Consider the following 17,686-nt stretch of genomic DNA (forward strand, 5'->3'; position numbering starts at 1 on the left):
TTATATTCATAGTATAATTTAGGGTTGTGGGTTTGTGACATTGAGAGTGAGCTTAATTGAGTTCTCACCTTATTTAGAGAACAATCAATTGATTTATATTGTGCTTAATTGTGAGGATTCACTTGTAATACACTTGTACACCGAGAGAAGTGTGTGGTGAGAGACGGGGTCGAATCCAAGAGGAGTGGCGTCGGTTGACGTGCCTAGAGAGAGGTTGTAACCGAGCACTTGAGGTCTTTAGAACCTTCTGGTTGGGTACCCTTGCAAAGGGATATTACCCTTGTGTCTGAACAAAATAATTTTTCCAATATTCACCTTCAGACAATAAGTAAACAAACTGATAGAATTGAAGATATGATTCTCGACATGAAGAAACCTCTTTCTCACCCGATGATTATACCATCTTTTCCACCTCAGATTTTTACCAATACTAAATTAAGGAGTAATAAACCTCTTGATGATCAAATCCAGGATTTTAATGAAGAATCAACCAAGAGATTAAAAGATATAGAAAAAGGAAAATCTCTTGCTATAAATGTCCTATCTGATCTCGAATCACAATTTGATGATATGACCCACTCTGATCATGATTTTGACAAACCCCTAACTATTCAGAGTATTACAAAACATCCGTATTCTTCCAATAATACAAAGAATTACTATAGGAGACCCACTCCTGCCGATATGCAATTTGAAGAATTTGATAGCCAAAAAATAAGCTTCGATGGTAACTCCCTAGTTGAATGGAACCTTGATGGTTATACTGAGTATCAAATAATACATTTGTTACAGGAAATGCTTATATATGCCAATGCATGTAGACAACAAGGTAATCCTGAAAAAGACATTGCTAGTGGCATATGTTCATCCTTTTCCGGTCAATTACAAGGATGGTGGGATCGGTATCTTACTGATACACAAAAACATAATATTTTAAATAGTTATAAAAAATCCCAATATGGTGAACCTATCCTTGATAAGACAGGACATGTGATTAATGATGCTGTCTACACCCTGCTCTCCTCGCTATATATCATCACTTTATAGGTCTTGTTGATAGCCTTCAAGATAAAGTCAGAGAACAACTCATAAATTTTAGGTGTAAAACCCTTACGGACTTTAAATGGTACAAATATGTGTTTTTGTCAAAAATTTACCAACTACATGACTGTAATAATCCCATTTGGAAAGAAAAGTTTATTTCTGGCCTTCCACCTTTATTTGCCGAAAAGGTTAGAACTTCCCTTAAAGAACAATGTAATGGCACCATTCTCTATGATCAAATCCCCTTCGGAGAATTAATCCAAAAGGTCAACACTATTGGTTTAAAACTTTGCAACGATATTAAAATTAAGAATCAATTAAAAAATCAAAACCTTTTAGGTAAAAGAGAATTAGGAGATTTTTGTTACCAATTTGGTTTTCAAATGGACAACCCTAGGATAAAAAATAGTCCTAAGAACTATCGTAAAACAAAATCTAATACTAATAAAACTGAAAGAATACCAAAAAAACCTCCTAAAAGAAATTTTAGGAAAAATAATACTACTAAGACTCCTACATGTTATAAATGTAAACAAAAAGGACATTATGCTAATAAATGTTTTCGAAAGGATATGAAAAAGAAGATTAACGAATTAATATTAAACTCCGATGAATTTACTGAAGAAGAAATCGAAAAACTTATTAATTCTTTAAATCTTATTGATGATAATTCTTCCTCTGATGATGAGTGCAACAATCTTTGCGCTTCTAAAAATAAATATAGTTCTGAAGATTCATCTATAACATCTTATAGTTCTTCTGAATTAAATACCCTAGATGAACAGGAACATTTTGTTCTTGAGACCATTAATGCCATTACTAATCGTCAAGAAAAGGGAATACATTCAAAGAAGTACCTTGAGATTATAAAAAGGAATAAGAGTGCCTCTTCTACTCTAACCTTTCCATCTAAAAAGGCATCTATTCAAGACCTCAAAAAGGAACAAAAAGATGTAAAAATTTAGCTTAAAAATCTCAAGCAAGAAATTTTAACCGTAAAATCTCAACCAAATAATACAAAATGCTCTAATACTATTGATTCTGTAGAAAAATATATAAATCAAAAATGGAAATGTGATATTATTCTCAAAATTCAGTCCAGCTTCACTGTCAGAGATACTCAAAAATGGAAATGTGATATTATTCTCAAAATTCAGTCCAGCTTCACTGTCAGAGATACTGCTTTAATTGACACTGGAGCAGACCTAAATTGTATTAGATTCACTGTCAGAGATACTGCTTTAATTGACACTGGAGCAGACCTAAATTGTATTAGAGAAGGTATTGTTCTCTCTCAATACTTTGAAAAAACGACCCACATCCTTTTTTATGCAGGTGGACATAGTCTTAGTATTGCATATAAACTTTCTGATGTTCATGTTTGCAATCAAGGTTTATGTTTGAAAACATCCTTTATCATGGTCAAAGACTTACAACAAAGTATTATCCTTGGCACTCATTTCATTAATCTTCTCAAACCCTTTTCCGATCCTTGGCACTCCTTTCATTAATCTTCTCAAACCCTTTTCCGTTGATGACAATGGCCTTCATTTTCATAGTAATGGGTTCAAATATACTATCAAGTTTAACAATGCCCCTCATTTTCATAGTAATGGGTTCAAATATACTATCAAGTTTAACAATGCCCCTGAAGAAGCTTATCTTAATCTTGTCTCATCTTTATCTTATAAAGAAAAGTTCCTTCAAGACATTTCTGATGAGATTAAATTAGAAAAGATTGAAAAACAAATTAATGAAGAAAAATTTACTGAAAAGATAAAACTTTTCCAAGAAAAACTTGAAAAGGAAGTTTGTTCGGAGATCCCTCATGCTTTTTGGTTTAGAAAAAAACATGTTGTTAACCTCCCATATGAAAAAGATTTCTCTGAAAATAAAATCCCTACCAAAGCTCGTCCAATACAAATGAGTCAGAGGCTTTTAGAAATATGTAAGCAAGAGATTTCTGATCTACAAAAGAAAAACCTGATCAGACCCAGCTCTTCTCCTTGGAGTTGCGCAGTTTTTTATGTTGAGAATGCTGCAGAACTTGAAAGAGGAGTTTCTAGATTGGTTATCAATTATAAACCTCTTAACAAAGTCTTATAATGGATCTGATATCCTATACCGAATAAACAAGATCTAATGAAGAGATTACAAGGAACTAGATTATTTTCAAAGTTTGACATGAAATCAGGATTTTGGCAAGTACAAATTGCTGAAGAGGATCGCTATAAAACAGCTTTTACTGTCCCTTTCGGTCATTATGAGTGGAATGTTATGCCTTTTGGCTTAAAAAATGCTCCCTCTGAATTCCAGAAAATAATGAACGAAATTTTTAATCCCTACACCTCTTTCACCATTGTTTACATTGATGATGTTCTTGTTTTTTCTAAAGATATCGACCAACATTGGAAACATCTACATATCTTCTTTAAAATCATTAAAGATAATGGTTTAGTTGTCTCCGCTAGAAAAATAAAACTCTTTCAAACCAAAATACAATTTTTAGGATATTCTATTAACAAAGGTACTATTTCTCCTATCCAAAGAGTCATTGCCTTTGCTGATAAATTTCCTGATGAGATAAAAGACACTAAGCAATTACAAAGATTTCTAGGATGTCTTAATTATGTTTCTGATTTCTATAAAGACCTTGCATATGATAGAAAAATTCTTAGTGACAGGTTAAAAAAGGATTGTATCGAATGGACAGAAAGACATTCTGAAGCGGTCAAAAGGATAAAGGCTAAAGTAAAAACATTGCCTTGTTTATCTCTTCCAGATCCTACAGCTTTTAAAATAGTTGAAACAGATGCATCTGATTTTGGCTACGGGGGGATTCTTAAGCAAAGAGTTAACAATAAAGATGTTCTTGTAGCCTTTACTTCTGGTGCTTGGAATGACACTCGAAAAAATTATTCAACAATAAAAAAGGAAATGCTTGCTATTGTTCTTTCTATCAATAAATTTCAAAGCGATTTATTAAACCAAAAATTCTTACTCAGAATTGACTGCATGTCTGCCAAATACGTTATCAATAAAGATGTTCAAAACTTAGCATCTAAACAAATATTTGCTAGATGGCAAGCTATCCTTACTGTGTTTGATTTTGATATAGAGTTTATTAAGGGTGATAATAATAATCTGTAGGATCTGAAATAGATACACTAGAACACTAGAGGGGGGTGAATAGTGTTCTTTTAAAATTATTGCAAAGTAGATAATAAATTGCAAAGAAAAATGGCAATCTCAGAAATTTGCAAACACAAACACAAGGATTTTATACTGGTTCCACCAAGCCGGTGTACATCCAGTCCCCAAGCAAATCCCGCTTGAGAGTTTTCACTATGATTTTGAATAAACTTACAAAATCAAATGCAAACCTGACCAATTTGCAAGTTCCTGCAAATTGCAACACCAATTGACAAACTCCTTGTCAATTTGAACACCAATCTCTAACCCAAGAGACTAACCCTCTCACAACCGAGAGAAAACTTGTTGAAGAAGAACACAATGATCCTATAAGCCTTGAATGTGTAATAATGTGCAGCAGTGGCTTAGGATTCTTTTAATCTTTGTAAAATTGCCTAATTGATTTGTTTTTGATGAAAGTATATAGGCAATTTCAGAAACTCTTCTTTTTCAGAAAATCAGAATGTTTTTCACTTAGGAAATTGCTCAAGAATCAAAGCTTATGGGTATGTATGCATGTACAATTTTTCTGAACAAATAACCTATATATAGCCCTTGAAAAGACAAGTTTTTAAAGTTTAAAAACGTTTAAAAACGGCCAAAAACTGTCAGATATTCAAATTCTGAAAACTAAAAAACTATCTCTTGTAGTCGACTACTGTAGTCATTAGTCGACTACACTGAGTTCAGACAGACTCTGTGTTTTCGGAAAATGTTCTCAGTAGTCGACTATAATGATAATTAGTCGACTACACTGAGTTCAGACAGAAACTTGAAAACTTATATTTTTCTTCAGTAGTCGACTACTGTAGTCATTAGTCGACTACACTGTAAAAAGACAGAAACTTATGTTTCTGTCAAACATCTCAGTAGTCGACTATAATCTCTATTAGTCGACTATACTGTAAAAAGACAGAAACTTGTATTTGAGTTATATACATGAGTAATCGACTACTATCCTAATTAGTCGACTATTAAGATCAAAAATTCAGAAATAATGAGTTTTTATAATTAAGTTTTAACTATTATTCTAATGGTTAACATAGGGGATTTCTATAGTTAACCAACACACTAAGCCTGTGTTAGTGTGTTCTAAAAATGTGTGTGTGTGCGTGTGTGTGATCAAGGCTTGTACAAATATTCTAAGCAAAGAAAAATTCAAATACATTATCTTTTGTTCTTCATTTTCTTCACTTCAAAATGCCTTGATATTCACTTGCACTTGTACATATTCTGATATTGAAATCTGCATATGAAAGTTAGTGCACACAAAATATAAATTGTTATCATCAAAACATTATCATGGAGAAATGATATTCAACATTCTCCCCCTTTTTGATGATAACAAATAATTTATGCATCATATTAAATTTTAAAACATGTAATACTTACTCCCCCTGCATATATGCAAAGTTTTTAACATTCATAATAAAAAATATAAAACTTAACTATTTCTCCCCCTTTGTTATCAACAAAAAGAAGAAGAACCTAAACATAACATAATTTCGTCAACATGAGTTAACAAAATACTTATATGTTAAACACAAAACGAAGAAGAAATATTAGGTACGGGCTATTTGAAGAAGAAAAGAAGGATAGCAGGTGTTTCTCTTCTAAACTTGTTTGATTGTAATATTAACATGTACTGTTGTTAATTGAAATACTTATATGTTAAACACAAAACGAAGAAGAAATATTAGGTACGGGCTATTTGAAGAAGAAAAGAAGGATAGCAGGTGTTTCTCTTCTAAACTTGTTTGATTGTAATATTAACATGTACTGTTGTTAATTGATACACTATATAACTTTGTTGTATAAATGCCGAAATACTTATATGTTAAACACAAAACGAAGAAGAAATATTAGGTACGGGCTATTTGAAGAAGAAAAGAAGGATAGCAGGTGTTTCTCTTCTAAACTTGTTTGATTGTAATATTAACATGTACTGTTGTTAATTGATACACTATATAACTTTGTTGTATAAATGCCGAAAGTTGTTTGATTGTAGTAATTCATGTACTGTTGGTAATCGATACACTATATAACTTGTTGTATAAATGCCGAGTACGTTCTTGACGGAACATAGATAATTTGAGCAAACTAGCTAGCTTGTCTGTGTATTTTACCGTTCACAATGGAATATAGTATTGGTTACCTCTAATTCCTAAGAAGCCAACAATGATCATTTTCTTTTGTTAATTAAAATATTTGTTAAACCTTGTTACGCTCTTGATGGAATCTATCGTGCATAGAGTGTTAATGGATCTATCTCTTTATGATATCCATATTTCACATAAAGGTCTAAGGATTATTTCTTTTTGATTCTTTATTTGCAAGGGTTCTATCTCTTTGATTCTTTGGTTGCTTCGTAGTGCCTTCAGCTAAGATAACGATAACATTAATTTTTTAAGTTCACAGGATATGTATAAGCAAATACAGTTGTTACCATCAACTCATAATTATTTTTTATTACTTATTTATTATTTGTATTCTAAAGTTAAAACACCAGAAAGACCATTTGAAAACGTTAATGGCGTTTCCCTTATAATAGACCAGGAGTTTGATTCCAACTAATCACAAAAAGGCAGTCCAATAATTAATTGGTCAGCTAGAGAGAAATTATTGGAAAATAATTTCAAAAATAAATTCTATTTTTTGAAACTATTTAAGAATGATATTTCTCAATTTTTAGGGCTATTTGGTTAGCTAAAAAAATAAATTGCAACAAATGATGTAGCAACAAACATGCACGTAGCATTTGTTGTAAGAAATGAACTTCAAATTCATTATTTGGACATCTACAATTATACTATAGGAAATGTATTTTCGAGGCAACAAACTTGCATGTAACATTTGTTGTAAGAAATGAACTTCAAATTCATTATTTGGATATCTACAATTATACTATAGGAAATGTATTTTCGAGGCAAATTCAGTGTTTGGTTGAAAAGCAATTAGGGCAAAAACTACATAATTTTACTACATAAAGGAACTTGGAAGTAGATAATTTATTACTTTGATTTAATAAGATTTATTTTAATGAGGTGATATTATTTTTATTTTTAAAATTTTTTTAAAGCTTGCAGCAGCATTCTTCCAACGTGTTTTTTACAAGATGCAAAATCCATTTCAAAGTGGCAAACCAAATTCTTAATGGGACACTATTGGGCATATTAAAGTTTTGCCCCCCCCTCCAAATTTTCATGTTGGCTACGGTTAGGTGGGACTGGATCAAATAGTACCCAACTAAACTTACATCAACTCATAAGCTAATTTGTTAGTGACTGTATTATACAAATCACACCTGAAAAATGTTCACTGAGCTACATGCTTCCAGCGTCGCAAATCGACGTAAAAAAGTATGAAGACTGTAACATTACTTCCCTGAAACATAGATAACATAATATTACCCTTGCGATATTGGTAATATCCAATATCGATAACCAGTGAACTCAAAGTTCTCTCTCAGATCAAATGTGAGGTCAAACATCTACTGCTTGACATATAAGTAGAATACAAACGGAAAGGAGAGAGAATATCCTAACGCAGTCCAGAATCGATGAGATAAACCGCTCAGAAATGTGCTAAGCTGTATATTAGTATCCAGGCAAGCTGCAACAAAGAAGAACAAGAACTTCATTAGAACAATTGATTCAGTTTTATTGGATGCATATATACCACAAGAAAGCAAAATCTTTGCCGCGAGTCATTAAACCCAGTATACATTTATGGAATCTGAAATCAGTACGCTTAATTATAAATTAACAGGTTTATTGCAGACATGTGTTTTGTACTATGAGGGCATACCTTCTCTCACTTATATATCCTAAATTATTTTATTAGCACTTCCACCCCCTAAACTCCAGACAATATCATTTCTTTTGCTTAGTTGAGACGTCATGTAGGAATCACTTGACAATAAATTATCTTTAACCCTTATTCTTACTGGAGGGAAAAAGAATTTTTTTTTCCTCTAAATTAAATGCAAATATAACACCTTCATGAAGTTTAATGCACGTAAGTGCTAATAAAGTAGTTTACGTTGTATAATTAGCTGCTTCACCACATTACAGGTGTATCTGCAATTAACCTTAGTTTAATTACCTAAGATAATAGAGTTTATGAGAGGGTCGAGTGCTATAGAGTGACCAACTTCAGCGATAGAGCTATCTTGCTGAAGTTGGCAATTGAATCATCACCGGAAGCTGAAAAGATAAGGAGAACATAGATTACCAGAAAGAGGCTGAACGAAGCAAAGAGACCCTCTTGAAGCAATGCTACATGGCCTCCAAATTCTTCTTCATCGATCTTTAGCACATGTGCATAGTATCCATAAATTATGCCAGAAGACAGTACCAAAAACCTGAATGTATCGTAGCTAGTGTTGAGAAAGACAATGTCGCAATTCAAATAGTTTATAGATGCAGAACTTCATCTCATATAGTATGTGATATTTTAGATTTTATCTATCAATTGTTATTTAGTCCAATAGCATTCAGAAAAAATCCTGTAACATATACAACTGTTTGAGAAACAACCATGTTCCTATGGCTTATCTGGAGAAATGGGGTAAACATACTTAGAAACTGGATTATTTTTCTGATAAGCATTTTCCAATTTCTAGTTAACATAGAAGAATAGGGCAGTCACCAAAAAGTGGAAAAGATCTGTGATTCTAACCTGTATAAACTACTTAGCTGATTTTCACAGACTGTGTTAAACTAAGTAGACGATTAATTTCTCAGGTACAGCTGTAAAGCTTGCAGTGAAAATGTTATAGGTGGTGTAAACTACTAAAGCACAAAAAGGAAATTAGGGTTGGTGACCCTGTACTGACAAAAGCATAAGCCTGCAGATGTTATGTCTAGAACATAACCAAGCTCAAATTAATTCCGCTCAACTGGTAATGCCATATGCTAAGAAATAACAGAGGCAACGTTTTATGGCATGATTGTCAATGTGAAATCGATTCTTCTATTATTTATCATCACTACCTATATCATATATAGACAGGTGGTCCCTAAAGGAGCCCCACAAACATATGAACCCTAGATTTACGATACAAGTCAGTGGTGAACAGCTTATTTGCACTTAAAACTCTTTATGTTCTCACTAGTCAGCAGATACACAAATTTAATAAAGATTTACATTGTATATTATTCTTATAACTATATACGTATGTTTGCCTCATAAGTATGTATGTACATAATTAGCGATTTAAAATGGTGCTGAAGTAATGCTCTTTTTTGGCCACCAAACAACTCTCTTACAACTGTTTATGTTCTCACTAATCAGCAGATGCACCAATCTAATAGAGATTTAGCAACGTATCTTAATATTTTAAGTACATATGTACACCAGTAGTTTATTGCTCTTTTTCCTTTTAGCTATGGCTACTAAACGGAGACAGAACTGGAATCCACATCCGAGCCCAATCCATGCAAGCATTTGCTCTGAAATAACCACTAGAATCAGCACCAGATAAAAGGTTAAAAGTCCAAAACATGGAAAAGATTTGAATGTTAGACCAACTAAGCTGTATGATGATTCTTCAAGATGGTTAATTATACAGTAATATAACTTTTTACACATGATTTACTAGTTGTCAGGTTCTCTCTCCAACCCTTGACAAGTATCTAGTGGGCTCTTCTATCCTTTTTAAATCATAAACCTCAAACTTCACCTCATACTTGTCTTCAGAAGAAAATTCCTCAAATTTCCTCCCACATTCCCCTCCTTATGCCCAAATCCTCTTGCATGCTTCCTTTTAACACAATGCTCAAATTTAGTCAACAGATTGGAACTCTAATCCTTAAATTCTTTCTTTTTTTCAAGCACTCTAAACTTCACTATTACATAATTAGATTCTCATGATCATCCGAATTTAAGAGCAAAGGTGAATAAAGAATTTGGTCAAATGTAAAATCTGTATCCTTTTTCAACTAATTACAGCGTAAAATATTAAAAATAATACAAGGTTAAAGAAGCAGTTGTCTCTAGTTTCTATTAGGCCATACTTCAGGGATCTTTTTCTTTTTTCTAAAAAAAAGTGAAGCTATTTGTAGCTTCAGCCTCTCGATCAACAAGTAACAAGAGGAACACTCATCAGGATTAACAAGAAGTTCGTTTTGGGTTCTTCTAGGGTGATAGAGTGATTTTCCAGGAAAAAAAAATAATAGAATCCTAGTGTCTCTTGGGTATAAAACAAATTGCTGTCCATCCCTATATATGTGCTTCCTCTGTTTTCCTCACATAGCTGACTTGCAAAATACTTTTCCTCCCTGGATGTATAATTCAAACATGGTCTGTTAAAGATCTATCCTTCTTCGGCCCCACCATTTTATTTCCTTTTCTATGAGACCGTCTATAATCTCTCAGTAATGAAGCCATCAGCATGAAGTTATAAAAAAGCAGCTTCATTTGGGCTGTTTTTGGGGAAAATCACCTTTCACATATACATATAATGATCTTCATGTTAAACTAGTGACTAAAGTATGTGATTCTACAATCGACCAATTGTAGCCTCGAAGATGAATACCAGACAGCATACAAACCAAATCACCATATCACCAACCTAGACTCTTTCCTTGAACTAAGGAGCTCTGGGGACTTGGCTCCATGGTCGAATGAGGTTAAAGTACACAATGAAAATTCTACTTACATGCAAACTCACAGCAAAAGTCCTATACTATGAACTTCTCTTGCTTGTATTCAGCCTGTCTATGAATTCACCTCATGATTAGATTGATATTTTTCCGTTCTCGACATCGAGTTGTTGTAGATAGCCAACCTCATTTTGAAAATTAGAAAATTAAAAAATTAGCTCCACAGATATCAGCAGATATATGAGACATTATTCTTCTCCTTTTTTTTAGATCAAGCGTTAACTAAAAATATTTCATGCTGCTTCCTCAAATTTCCTCAAAGAAATTAATACAACAAACAACGAAACAACACCTTTGTCCTGCAGGAGTTGCAAAGAATAGTTTTGAAATGTAGACCTTACCAGATATACTAAGAACTATCCAGACAGTTGGTCTAGGCTCCAAAATATTCCATTGAAAGGTAGATTGTTCATTGCACATATAACTTTCCACAATCACAATCCTCAACACAATCAACATATCGTACTTTACTCCCTTTTGTCTCATCACAAAAATCACATGTGCAATGATTGCGTTTTTAAAATCAACCTCTTTTTCCCAAAGAAACCTGTTTTCACTAAGTAAATAAAAAGACCAAAAGTTCACTCTTGTAAAACAAGTCCCAACCATGAGATGCTGTGATAATACGCTGAGAATATTCCTGACAGAAATCCCAGAGAGAATAGATTAAAATTTGATCCTACAAGAGCAGTTCATATCCAAAGATGGCACAGTGGCACACTTTAATATCAACATGAAAATGGCCATCTTCAACATATATATCATGGACTCAAATTCTTGACTTGCCCGAGGTACTATGTTCTATATGTAAATAGAACTATTAATAAAAAAGAATTTGCACAAAAGATACTCCAAAGTTTCATCACTTTTACTTTAATATCTTCCATTACATCATTCTCCATAAATTTGCTTTGGCGGTGATATTGTTCAACAGGGGTGGTTTTGCTATAATATAATCTCAAATTCAAGTTATTTATGTTTGGGAAAGTGAAGAAATATATTAATTTTCCATAGATTTAGGGTTAAATAGCAGGAGGAAGAATGAAGGTTTATTTTTACTCTAGGGGGTACAAAAGTTCAAATATCAACATGTGATAATAATGAGATGCGTTTTAAGCAGAATTATGAACAACAACATAGCAGATAAATGTAAAGCTGGAGCAAATTTACACTTCAGCGTATCAAAAGTTCAAAGAGAGAAGTGTATTAAATTGCAATTAACACCAACAAGATAGAAACTTTAGCACATTGAAAGTGCAAGTAGCACTTAAAGATGGACAAATTTTCAAAACCAACCCCTTTCACTATTTTATTGCAGAAAACGACCTCTTTTCATTTTATTTAGAGAAACCGACCTGGTTTCAGCGCTGTCGCTGAAACCAGGTCGGTTTTTCAAAAAAAATTTACGAAACTTCACGGGAGTTCAACTCCCGTAAAGTTTAGTACGCTTTTAAACTTCACGGGAGTTGAACTCCCGTGAAGATTATTTTGCTGAATAAACTTCACGGGAGTTCAACTCCCGTGAAGTTGCAGGCTAAAATCACCAGCGAATCGCTCGCTGAGACATTGGCCTGCAGCTTCACGGGAGGCCAAAATTCCCAGCGAGCGATTCACTGGGGATTCTGGCCTGCAACTCCACGGGAATTGAACTTCCATGGAGTTTCGGCCTATATATACGGACGCGACAGCAGCTTGCCCATCTCGTTTCTCTCCCCGCAACCGCCCCATACCCTAACTTTCTCTCTCGTCCCAACCGCCGCCGTCCACATCAAAACCGACCGCCTCCCCCCAATTCCGACCGTCGGAACCCGACTCCAACCGCCAGAACCCCATTCCGATCGTCGGCACCTCATTCCGACCGTCGGAACCGTCGTCGTCGCCGGATTTCGACAGATTGAGGGTAAATTCCTCCCAAAATTATTTATTCTCTTAATTTCTTGTATTTTCTCGCTATTTCATGGTGATTACATCTAAAAAATTATATTTTAGAATTTAATTGTGAATTATTTATGAATTATGTGAAGAAACTTAAATAATTTTGTCGATTTAGAGGGTAAATTATCAATAATGTAAAAAATAGTGTTACTACATATGTATGACATCTAATTGATTTTAAAAAATAGTGTTATCAATAATTTTGTCGATTTTAGAATTTCATTGTGAATAATTTATGAAATTTGCTCAAAAAAATAACATAATTTTGTGAATTTTGTGGATTTGGAGGTGAAATTATAAAAAATCTAAAAATTAGTGTTATATGACATCAATTAAATTTGAGAATTTAATTATGAATTATTTATGAATTATGTGAAGAAAACTTAAATAATTTTGTCGATTTAGAGGGTTTATGAATTATGTGAAGAAAACTTAAATAATTTTGTCGATTTAGAGGGTAAATTATCAATAATGTAAAAAATAGTGTTACTACATATGTATGACATCGGTATATGAATTTGGAAAAAATTATGGTTCCCTAAAATTGATATAGGATTTAATTATAAGTAACAATAAAATTTTAAAGTCTTTTCGTGTAATATTGATCTTGAATGTTTTACTCTTCAGAGGTAATGATGAACGATCGAATCGTAATTTTGTGTTCGTATGATGGGAAGATTAACTACCTCAAAAATAATATGCCCGTTTATGAAGGAGGTGCGACGGGACCATTGTTTATAACAAAATCGTGTACTTTCGATGAGTTGGTTAATGAATTGCACAAACTTACATTAACCAACTCCCGTGAGTATCACCTTAATGTTATTTGCAATTATCCTGTTATGGAGAACAGGACAAGCGGCATTCAAATATCAAGTGACTATGATATGAGTCTCATTGGAGTCTTACATGATGAGAAGCGTTCGATCAAATTGTTCATTGAAAAACATCAAAGGAATTTGTGCAAATCGTTGAATTATGACGGAATGTATTCCCGTATGTTGGAGGATCCTGATGTTGATTCCGTTGGCTTTTTATCTCCTCAACAAGATGAAGGTTGGACACAATCACAATATATGAGCGGTCCTTCGTTTGTTGGCACTTCGAATACGGTCGATAATAACACGGGAGTTCAAGAAGATAATGCAAGTGTTGAATCTGAGAATGATGATGAAGAGGAGGGCTTACAAATTAATAGCATGACCTTGATAGATCGCGATGAAGGGGACAACCACCACATTGACGGGTGTTATGCTAATAATGAGTATGTTATCTTAGAGGATACGCCGCCCGATGAACTTTAAGGAGAAGAATGGATCGATAACTCCGTGATGGAAAGTGTTCCTATTGGCACTAATAGCGGTCATGATACACAGGGCGAGGACTTCTCATTCGTGAAGGGAGATCTATATGAGAGTAAGAAAAAATTGATCCATGCGCTTCGCTCGTATGCCATTACAAAAAATGTCAAGTTTAGGCCAACAAAAAATAACACAACAAGCTATAATGCGGTTTGTTTTTATCGCAAAGATGGTAAAGATGAAGATCTTGATGGACACTACGACGGGAATGCGAATTGTCCTTGGAAGCTTAATTCACGTTCGGGTGTAAGAGTAGGTGGGCATTTCAAAATCACGACGTACAACGGAGTCCACACATGTAACAATCCTCGATTGGAGATGAATAACAAGCATGCGTCCTCTTCTTTTATATATCGATTGATTTTACCGCATCTGAGGGAGGATCTTGATCTACGGTAAAAAGATATTCATCTTTTAGTGCATAAAGCGATCAACTTGGATGTATCATACAATAAGTGTTGAAATGTTAGGAGGAAGACGATGATAAAAATATTTAGGGATTGGGATAAATTTTATGAGATCTTACCGCATTATCTTGAAGCACTCAAAAGAGAAAATCCTGGGACTGTATATGAAGTTTCATCAGACCCTCTTGATGGCGAAGAACGACGATTTACAGGTGTATTTTGGGTATTTGGGCCTTGTATTGAGGATTTCCAATATTATCATCCTCTTCTTAGTATTGATGGCACCCACTTATACGGTAAGTACAAAGGCGTTTTGCTTGTTGCCACCGGAGTTGACGCGGATGACGGTTTGTTTCCTTTGACGTTTGCAGTGGTTGATATTGAAAACACAGAAAATTGGGCGTGGTTTTTTGCATGCATTAGGTATCATATCCCTAGTGTGGGGGCGCGGCCGATTACATTCATATCTGATAGGATGAAAGGAATTCCAAGAGCACTCCAACGTCATTTCCCATCACCACATGCACATCGTTATTGCTTGCGACATATTAGAGACAACTTCAAGAAGAAATATGAAAACGGTCAGGTTCAAGATCTTCTTTGGCAAGCCGGCTGTGCAACAGAAAAATTAGTTTATGATCAAATACGAGAGAGGATTAAGTTTATCTCTCGAGCTGCACATGATTGGATCGAAACTAGTTTGGGACCACACAATGTTGATAAGTGGGCTTTATGTGAAGATGGTGGGAGACGGTTCTGTATGATGACTACGAACGCTTCAGAGAGTTTCAAAGGCGTGCTCAGGGGAGCACGCGGTATGCCAATACAGTCACTAGTTGCTAAAACATTCTACAGACTTAATCGGTATGCCAATACAGTCACTAGTTGCTAAAACATTCTACAGACTTAATAACTTCTTTCTACGACGTCGCGAACTTGGTGAAAATATCCGCTCGGAGCTCACACCGAAAAATGATGAAATATTAGCGACTCGGATTGTGCAAGCTCGATCCTTTCATATCGTAAGATACAGTTTTAATGAATGGGAGGTCATTGAGGGAATATCACATAGAGAAAATCGCTCTTACAAAGTTAACATGTTAGTGATCACTCGTGTACGTGCACTTGCAATGTACCGCAATTACAATGGATTCCTTGTTCACATGTTGTCGCGGCTTGTTCTGATCTACAAGGTGGTGTGAGGATTTCGCATTATGAGTTCGTCACGGCTTGGTATTCTACTTACAACTATCGACAAACATACAATGAGTGTTTTCGTTCATCATATGATAGTCGATATTGGACACAAGATGGGCCACTGATATTACCTCCTTTGTGTAAAAGGTCGGCGGGGCGCCCTCGTTCCGTACGAATTAGAAATTGTATGGATGACGATCGTGAAGGAGTTAGGAGGAGAAATAAGTGTAGTAGATGCGATCAATTATAGCTCGATATGTAATCTTTTTGAGTATTGTTTGATTCGTGCGTGTTTAATTCATATATATATTGTAGTAATTATTGTCAACAGGTAAATAGTTGTATATATGAGTTAAATAAGTAAACGTATACAAAACATGCACAGCAGCCTGTGCATGTTTTGTAAAACCTGCAACTTCACGGGAGTTCAACTCCCGTGAAGTTGCAGTCTAAATTTCCCAGAGAGCGATTCTCTGGGAAATTTAGCCTGTAACTCCACGGGAGTTTAACTCCCGTGGAGTTTTAAACGCTGCAACAAACTCCACGGGAGTTGAACTCCCGTGGAGTTTATTCAGCAAAATAATCTTCACGGGAGTTCAACTCCCGTGAAGTTTAAAAGCGTACTAAACTTCACGGGAGTTGAACTCCCGTGAAGTTTCGTAATTTTTTTTTGAAAAACCGACCTGGTTTCAGCGACAGCGCTGAAACCAGGTCGGTTTCTCTAAATAAAATGAAAAGAGGTCGTTTTCTGTAATAAAATAGTGAAAGGGGTTGGTTTTGAAAATTTGTGCACTTAAAGATACAAGCTTCAGGTGTAGTTCTGATGATAGCTAATTTACGCTGATGAATTCTGCTGAACTTTAAATTCAGGCTAACTTCTGATCATATCACCATGAACTACTAATGATTCAACAATCACCCACAAAGACCAATTCTATCACTGAATCCATAAGCTAATAGAAAAAAAAAAAGAACTCACACAACAATCCAAATGGCGCCTACTACAGGGATCGCACCCCATAGCAATCCAAACAGAAGCCCCAGCGCCTGCCGTATCCAATGCAAAACATCGCATAACTGATTCTAAACCTCAAAAAAACAAGCAAAAAAAAACACTTATTAAACCCTAATTCGAGCATCAAAAACCCTAATTTCTCGCATTTTTCAGTACCTTATCCCATGGAGCATCAGGATCTAGCAACTTGGCGAGTTTAAAGGGGATCACGTGGCCATTCTTCTGCTGCTGCTGCTGCTGACGGTGATGATGATGATTAGGTTTCTGCAATTTGGACTTCTTCATGTCAACAGGCTGAGGATTGGGGATCGCGAGATCGCATTGGGCTAGGGTTTTGATGAGAGGAAGAAGATGAAGTTGAGGATTATTTTATTATATGTTTATTTTTAAGAGTCAGTGTTGGATCTGAGATTATTTCTGAAAGTAGTAGTTATTAGAAGTCAGATGATATCATGACGACAGAAAGATACAAAATTAAGTTAGGGGATCAGAGATTAATTATTAGCTAAGGGGCTGTTTGGTTGTATGTTTTTACCATGTAAAATGATGAAAAGTGTAAAAAAGTGGGTCCCAATGTCAGCTTTCATCACTTTCAATTGTTTGTTTGTAGTTGTGAAAATAGTGTAAAGTGATTTCATATGCTGATGTGGCTTGTAAAGTGATTTCATAAAAAAAAAGACATGATTTTAGGAGAAAACTGACATTGAAGTCAGGAAAAAATAATAAAAAATAATTCCAACCAATATGATCATTTGAATTGGGACCACTTTTTACACTTTCCAAACAAATAATTAAAGTTACATTTACAAAACAAACAAGCAATTTATGATTCCAATGGAATAAAAAACAAACAAAGAAAACTATAAAAGT

The 17,686-nt window shown here is 34.4% G+C and overlaps 1 protein-coding gene across 1 annotated transcript; it reads right to left on the minus strand.

The window, feature by feature from the left end:
• On the minus strand, positions 7,464–17,240 carry LOC109843267 (uncharacterized protein C20orf24 homolog). Its single transcript, XM_020412199.1, has 4 exons — positions 16,973–17,240; positions 16,781–16,884; positions 8,470–8,599; positions 7,464–7,848 (listed from the first exon to the last, which is right to left on the minus strand). The coding sequence occupies exons 1-4, from the start codon at positions 17,099–17,101 to the stop codon at positions 7,810–7,812; spliced, it is 402 nt and encodes a 133-aa protein (XP_020267788.1). The 5' UTR covers positions 17,102–17,240; the 3' UTR covers positions 7,464–7,809.

The sequence above is a fragment of the Asparagus officinalis genome, chromosome 5 (genome assembly GCF_001876935.1).
Source record: "Asparagus officinalis chromosome 5, Aspof.V1, whole genome shotgun sequence".
NCBI lineage: Eukaryota > Viridiplantae > Streptophyta > Magnoliopsida > Asparagales > Asparagaceae > Asparagus > Asparagus officinalis.

Bases quoted from the DNA above. Each gene is read 5' to 3' on its own strand.
- LOC109843267 (XM_020412199.1), bottom strand. From the start codon at position 17,101: ATGAAGAAGTCCAAATTGCAGAAACCTAATCATCATCATCACCGTCAG. The intron at 8,600-16,780 runs GTGAGTTCTTTT...CGATACATTCAG, and splicing joins GGCGCCATTTGGATTGTTGT to GTTTTTGGTACTGTCTTCTG. The intron at 7,849-8,469 runs GTAATCTATGTT...TCTTTGTTGCAG, and splicing joins CTTCGTTCAGCCTCTTTCTG to CTTGCCTGGATACTAATATA.